General features: G+C 33.5%; 2 protein-coding genes across 3 annotated transcripts; one reads left to right on the forward strand and one right to left on the reverse strand.

Annotated features, from left to right (window-relative positions):
* Positions 1–360: 360 nt before the first annotated feature.
* On the reverse strand, positions 361–2334 carry LOC120083390 (DNA-directed RNA polymerases II, IV and V subunit 12). The gene is made up of 4 exons (XM_039039138.1): positions 2188–2334; positions 1982–2043; positions 1660–1752; positions 361–590 (listed from the first exon to the last, which is right to left on the reverse strand). Exons 2-4 carry the CDS (start codon positions 2019–2021, stop codon positions 568–570), a joined length of 156 nt encoding a protein of 51 aa, XP_038895066.1. The 5' UTR covers positions 2022–2043; positions 2188–2334; the 3' UTR covers positions 361–567.
* A 1165-nt stretch (positions 2335–3499) lies between these two features.
* LOC120083496 (GEM-like protein 4) lies at positions 3500–6123 on the forward strand. Of its 2 annotated transcripts, XM_039039274.1 has the most exons (5): positions 3500–3963; positions 4038–4118; positions 4245–4280; positions 4359–4519; positions 5622–6123. In XM_039039274.1, exons 1-5 carry the CDS (start codon positions 3861–3863, stop codon positions 5805–5807), a joined length of 567 nt encoding a protein of 188 aa, XP_038895202.1. In that variant the 5' UTR covers positions 3500–3860; the 3' UTR covers positions 5808–6123. The 2 variants fall into 2 exon arrangements, with proteins under 2 accessions (XP_038895202.1, XP_038895201.1); XM_039039273.1 differs by having other exon boundaries at positions 3503–3963; positions 4245–4519; positions 5622–6121.
* The last annotated feature ends 1213 nt before the right edge of the window (positions 6124–7336 follow it).

Here is a 7336-nt window from a genome sequence, read left to right on the forward strand (position 1 = left end):
CCTTACCAGAAAAGGGAGAAATACTCCTTACTATTCTAGAGGGAGGAATTTCCAGATAGAATGGGAAGAAAGTGAGACCAATTTCTATCGAGTAACCTTGGAGAACCACACCTCAAAAGCTAAGCTATTAGGATGGGAGAGCCAAGCCACTTAAGTACCACATTGGTCATTCCATTCTAACCAATGTGGGACAAAGGCATTCCATATTACCTTGGTTCCTACCAATTTCCTATAGTCATTTATCTTTTTCGTGGTGACATCTAGAGAGACAAGAAATTTACCATCCTCGTAGGAAGAATGCAATAAAAATAAGAATATGAATCAAATGCTGATATCGAATGCAACGATAACCCTCCAGTCTATCAAGAGATTAACCATTCATATTATCAGTTGGATATGAAGTCTCACCAGGATAATGCCAATTGAAATGGAAAATATTTAATCATATTATAGTGCCATCATTATCAACATGTTTGCATTACAGCAAGTCCTTAAGCCTTGTCGTTTTCCTAAAAGAGACTTACAACATATTCATGACACTTGAAGTCCATCGCCAGAATAAGCATTTCAGCGGGCCTCATACTGAACAACTGCAGTAATAGACAAGAAGCGGATTAGACTTCAAATTTGGAAAGAAGCAAATAAATATCAAGGACACAGAATGTAATGCGAATCGACCCATAACAAAAACAGTGACAAATCTAAACTACTAAAATGTACTCCAATAACTGAGATGGACGAATAATCCATAAAGAGAGAATCTAAATTTAATCCAAGACTTGTATAATTAGAGAGCATCCCAAGTCAGAAAAGACCACAAGGATACCCCGTGGAAGACTTTGGGAAGTCACTTATCACCAAAGGTTTGAGTAGAATAGATTCTGATAAAACACAACATGTTGTGACAGTATATTAACCAAACTACAACCATCCTGCTAATCAACAGTTACAAATATGAGCAATCCATGAACTTCAAACAAACTAAGTTAACAAAATGATTATTTTATACGATCCATTTCTCGAATCTTCAAATGAGTTCTCAAACAAGCAGGATCTCAAATGCAAAGCAATAGACTTTAGAATAAGACCAACTAAGGGTATGTTTGAGATGATTTTTTTAGAGTTAAAATCACTTTTGTTAGGTTCAAAATCACTCCAAAACAAGTCTTTATGGTTCAAAATCAATTTACTTTTTGATCTTATACTTTTAAACTTAGGTTAATTGATTTTGAATTAGCAAAACATTTTAAAATCTCCCAAACGTGCTTAGGTGCAAAGCTGGCCAAAGCCACCAGTCACAGAGTTTAACTGCCATGTGTTACCCTTTTCAATATCTACTCATACCAAAGAGTTCATGCTTTTCTTTTGAGCTTAATGAGAAAAATCATTGTATCCATGGTTGGAACTTATTCTCATTTACTGAACTAGGAAGCTTGCTCACCCCACTGGCTCTTCTGTATTCTACGATTAAATAAAACCCCAAATCTGTTTCTTGTTTCATATAAAATTTATAGTCAATTTGAAAGTCCGAAACAACTTATTGGAAGAGATTTGAAATTCCAAACATCTTTAACGGAAAGATCATATTTAGAGACATATTCATGATCAAGAAAGAAAAAGAAAAAATAAATAAAGAAGACCAGAAGAAATATATCTTACTGCGACGGGTGCGCTTCTTGTAGAGAATACGATATCCACACTCTCGGCACTGTATAACATCACCCTGCTTCAGGGTGTTCTCCATTCCACAATCTACACAAATTTTACAGTTCTCAAGCCCCAAAAGTATAGTCATATAGGAGAATATTTAGTGCACGTATTCTGATTCTAGACTCAAATCAACAAACTTCTAAATTCTCACAGTCTTAATATAATCAAAGTAACTTGATACTTATTGAATGATTCATCCGATAACAGAACTTAAGAACCAAAAGAATGGGGAGATTTTGAATCATGGAATCAGTAAACACAACAAGTGTACCTCCACAGATGTAGCTGACTGGTTCAGGTTGAGGATCCATGAGTCAAACTTCAAAATTCTTCCTGCAAAATAATTATTGCTCACACAAGTAAGACGCAACCATCTATGGAATAATGAGAATAACGAAAAGTGGTGGTGAGGTGTGCCGACGACCGGCGACCGCGACGGCGGAGGGAGATAAGAGAAAAGAAACAGCTGGTGCGTACCTGCCGCTGCGAGGGAGAAACGAGAGCAGAGAAAGAAATCAAAGTCGCGTAGGGCTTTGGCTGTGGCGCTACAATTATATGGGTGAGGGAAAAATCAAACGAAACTAAAAGGGGAGAGGGAACGTGTAGTAGGGTTTTCCATTTTTTCCTTTTTTTTTTTTTNTTGCCTTTTTTTTTAATATGATATTGGTATAAGGGATAAATGAATATTTCTATATAACTTAAAAATTCTTGAAATATAAAAAATAATTGACAAATTATAAAGACTATCATGTAATATGATGGTTGTTGCAATTCATCTTCAAACTTTCATTTGTAAAAACTAAGCTCTCATATTTATTAAACGGTTGAAATTTGACCTTCAAACTTACCAGAGTCGTAGAAATTTGACTCTAAAATGATAAACATTGAACCCTCAAATTTATACAATTGCTACACTTGTGTATAATTATTCAGATTTTAGGGTCAAATTTTAACACCTGTATAGGTTTGAGGGCTCATTTTTTTACCATTGAAAGTTTGAGGTATAATTGCAATAATATTTTTGCAATTTGTCAAAAATTAAATAATAAAATGTCATTGATATAAATATAATATAATTAATAAACACATTTTATCTGATTTAAAAAATGTAAATCTAGCTAAATATTGGAATCTCCTAATTCGAAATTGTATTTAATAAAATGTAAAATTTATGTTATAACTATGTATCATCGATTGAGATGAGAATTTCGATCTCCACCTGACATAAATTTTGAAATGTCCTTATCACCGAATTGGCTATTAACTTTTTTTTAGTGTAACAAAATGGAGTATAATTGAAGAAGATAATATCTCTAACACATAAATTTTGGAATAAATTAAATTTTATACTAATATTTGGCTTAATGGAAAGAAAATAAAATATTACAAAACTAATATATACGAACATATAATTTGCAAAAATCTCTACCTTAAATCTGTGGTAGATATGGAGTGTGTTTGAAATGTATTTTTAAATGTCTAATTTAAAAAATAAATTATTTTATAAAAAAATTAAAATATTTGACGACCACTCAATAATTATTTTGAGTATTTATAATAATTTTTATTAAAATTATTTAAATAAAAATAATTGAAAAATAATTTTTTGTCAAGTCAATCTAAAGGGTAATGGTGTTTAAAATTGTGGATACAAATAATATAATACATCAAGTTTGTCACAAAAATTATTCTCTATTATTTTGAAATAATAAAGTTTTATATTATCGTATTTATTAAATAGTTTCCCGAATGACCCACTCGTTCCTTGTTTTCTTGCTTCTTTCATTAATATTTTTCCTACGAATACAAATTTGGATCCATCAACCTCAAGATGAATTTTCTTTTATCACAAAACAACAGAAAATGCTGTTCAAAGCTGATGAAATTGCTTGGAAACTTGCTGCTACCGCGTTATTCTAATTCCACTTGTTCGATGACCTTGTTCCAATTTTCTCCTTCCAGAAAATAGAATTTCGGACGCACAAATTCTCCCGTTTATTTCGATGGAAGTTACAATTCCAAGGTAGAGTTGATTTCGTAAATTACTGATTGATTTTGAATCTCTTTGTCCAGTTGATCGTTCTTCCCGTCGGAAGGCGATTCCGGCCGCTGGCCACAATTTCGAACCTCTCGTTGTTCGAAGCCCTACAATGAAATCTTTCGACAAAACGCCGGATAGGAATTCGTCTTTTTCTGAACCTGTCAGCTCAATCCAAAGTCCTCTTTATTCCGATGGCTCTCCTTCTTCTTCCGGTAAATAATCATTCTTCTTTTGATCTCGGCGCCGCTCTGTTCATCTAAGCTTGATGGGGAATTCATTTTTGCAGGTAACGATCATCCAAAATTGGGGCATAAGAAACAATTCATCAGGAAACGAGGCGGATTTGTATTTCGGGTACTCGACCATGGTAAGGATCGATAATTTTTGCTGTCCAAATTTATTGGACACCACCTGTTCGTGGAAATGCCATCTGAAATTTATCACTTATAATCTGATGGAATGAGGGTAATCTTGTGTTTGTGTGAATCTGTAGTTAAGTTGGGGCCTAAATTCTTGGTAACTGCCAAAGGTAAGTTGAGATTAGGTGCGAAAATTATACAACAAGGTGGCAGAAAGAACATATTCAAACAGGTTTTTGGAATTGTAGAAGGAGAGCAGCTTTTGAAGGCCTCTCAATGCTACTTATCAACAAGTGCAGGGCCCATTGCTGGGCTTCTTTTCGTATCTACAGAGAAGGTTGCTTTCTGCAGTGAGCAAAGTATCACTCTCTCTTCACCGACTGGAGAATTGCTCAAGACACATTATAAGGTAATCTCTTTGAATTTAAGCATTCGGCTCTGGGTCAAAAAAAGATGTAAAAAATTTCTGCTGTTAGATACGTAGGAGATTGCAAACAAGTCATGTTTTGTTTGATTTAACAATATATATAAAATATAGTTCTGGTTTCAAAAAATGGAAGTCAGAGATTTTAGGAGGGGAATGGAAGATTCGTAGATAGATACTGAATTTTTTGGCTGGTTTCTTTATTTAAAAGATCTCCAACTTTTTGCTGGGAAAAAGTGATTGAACTAGCTGAAAGTGTATGGGTGAAAGCTATCATGTAACTATCCATATGTGCTTAATTCTTATCCAGAACCTTGATGAAGGCTTGGATTCTAGGGCCAAGATTTTTATATCGAACTATGTAATCTGTGGAAGTTTAAAAACCATTTGTGATTCAAAATTTCCAGAGATAGCAAAATATTACATTCTAACTTAAAAACCATTTGTGATTCAAAATTTCCAGAGATAGCAAAATATTACCTTCTAACTAGATAATATAATATTAAATTTACCTTCATCCATCAGTTTAAGCTTTTGAGCCAATCAATAGTTTAAGATGGTATTAGAGTAGGTGGTCCATGAAATCCTATGTTCAAACCCTGCAATGTCATTTTCTTCCCAATTAATATTGATTTCCACTTGTTGGGTCCTCTACATATTTCAAGCAAGTCCACGAGTGAGATGGAGTGTTAGATGATATAATATTAAATTTACCTTCACCCATCAGCTTAAACTTTTGTGTCATTCGATGATTTATGACTAATATTTTCAAACACATAAAAGGTGTATTTAAATAAAGTTCTTTGAGTAATTTAAAACTCCACAATCTTTCTTTGTATTAAAAGCAAAAAGGAAAAAGAAGTTGGTTTTCAAAAAGCTGGGAAGGATCTTTCTAGCACTAGTCTAGCACCAACACTATTCTCAACCTGTTATGACATGTTTACTCTAGGCCCAAAGTCACTAAAAAGGGCATGACGGAAATGATTTTGGTTGTTCTAAAATCACTCCCAAACATGTCTTTATACATGCTAAAGATACCCTTTGAAAACACAAGTTTGAATCGGCAGTGGTCTGTGATTTTCTACAGGTTTCGATACCATTAAAGAAGATCAGAAAAGCCAATCAAAGTGAGAATGTCAATGAGCCAGCGAAGAAGTACATAGAAGTGGTGACGGATGACAACTTTGATTTCTGGTTTATGGGATTCTTGAGATATGAAAAGGCATTTACAAATCTTCAAAAGGCCATATCCATGGCTAACAGAATGCAATAGTCTACAGATATATCATGAAACCAACCAATTCTGGCTGAAGAAGGAGATATGTTGCTTTTGCTCCTCATTCATAGGAGTGCTTTTTGAAGTTAAAAATTTGATAGGAATTTCACATACTTAGATCTTGGAGTGTTTCTAATGGATGGATTGTTCTGTATTTTGTATGTATCTGATTAGTGTTGTTTAAGTTTAGCTTTCCCACATCCTCGTGTATCTAAGTGGGGTCGATTGAAACATGTGAAATATTTTATTTCCCCTCGAACTGTATTTTACTAGACTTTATTTCATAATTTAGTTATTTTCTTCTGATTTTACATTTTGTCCTATGGCTAATTTAATTTTTTTTTTCTTTTTTTGACAATTTTCTTTTGATGAAGAGATATGACTGGGAGAAGATACAATTACAAACTTGGATATGTCGGATGGATGATGCAAAAATTAGACAAAAAATGTGAAATGACTTGGTTTTTGAAAAAAGTGTCAAATGACTCTTTGTTGACGTCAAATTCGGGTGAAATTACCAAAATATACTCGCGCGCAGCAAAAAAGCAGTCTCGCTCTCGCTTGTCTTGCTCTCTCTTATTTTTCACTCACAAATCGCAATGTCTCTCGCTCTCGCTCGCTTTGCTTGTTTCGCTCTCTTCTTTTCACTCACAAATCACTATGTCTCACTCTTGCTTGTTTCGCTCTCTCTTTGTTTTCTCACTCACAAAATCACTCCCCTCTCTCGTCTCTTGCTTACCGGAGTTGGTCGCATCGGAGCTGCTCGTATGGACTCGTCCTGCCGAAGAAGAAGAAAATGTACAAAGGAGAAGCTGGAGAAGAAGAAGACGACGTGCAGAGGAAGAATTTTCGCACCAGAGAAGAAGAAGAAAAAGAAAAAAGAAGGGCATATCGTAACTTCACGTGGTCATTACAGGGTGGGTCATTTACCATTTTAGACCTTTAAAATGGATCGTTTAGATAATTATCTCTACAAACTTTGAATTAGTTTGTTGATGTTGACGATATTTCTTTATATTATGATAACAATACTTGCCTAGAGCTCCTGACTTCCAAAAACGGTATATTTCGATTTTCTAGTAGTTATGTTTATGTTAGATCACAAATATGTTGGGGATTTAACTTTCATAATCATGTGTATTTAACTAACTAGAGTGTTTAACAAAACAGACTATATAATAGGGTTTTTTTTTTTTTCCCATCTCCCACAAAAGTTGAAATTTTTTGTGTCATTTTTCTAGGGTAAATTTAAAAATGATTTTGAAATGGTTAAATGTGACTATATAATAGTTCTTTCTAATTTCAGTTTTTTTTCACATTTATGGATCCTTTTGAAATCAACTTTCCTAAAGATCTATTTTCCCTTCCCATAAAAGTTGAAAATTTTTTGTGTCATGTTTTTTCGATTTTGAAAATCTAAAACGGTTTATCATTTTCAAAGTTGTTAAAAAATGTTTCTAATGATATAAAATTAATTTAATAATATGAAAATTGAGTTTAAAAATTTTAAATTAAACATTTAGGGG

Source organism: Benincasa hispida, chromosome 8 (assembly GCF_009727055.1).
Source record: "Benincasa hispida cultivar B227 chromosome 8, ASM972705v1, whole genome shotgun sequence".
Classification (NCBI taxonomy): domain Eukaryota; kingdom Viridiplantae; phylum Streptophyta; class Magnoliopsida; order Cucurbitales; family Cucurbitaceae; genus Benincasa; species Benincasa hispida.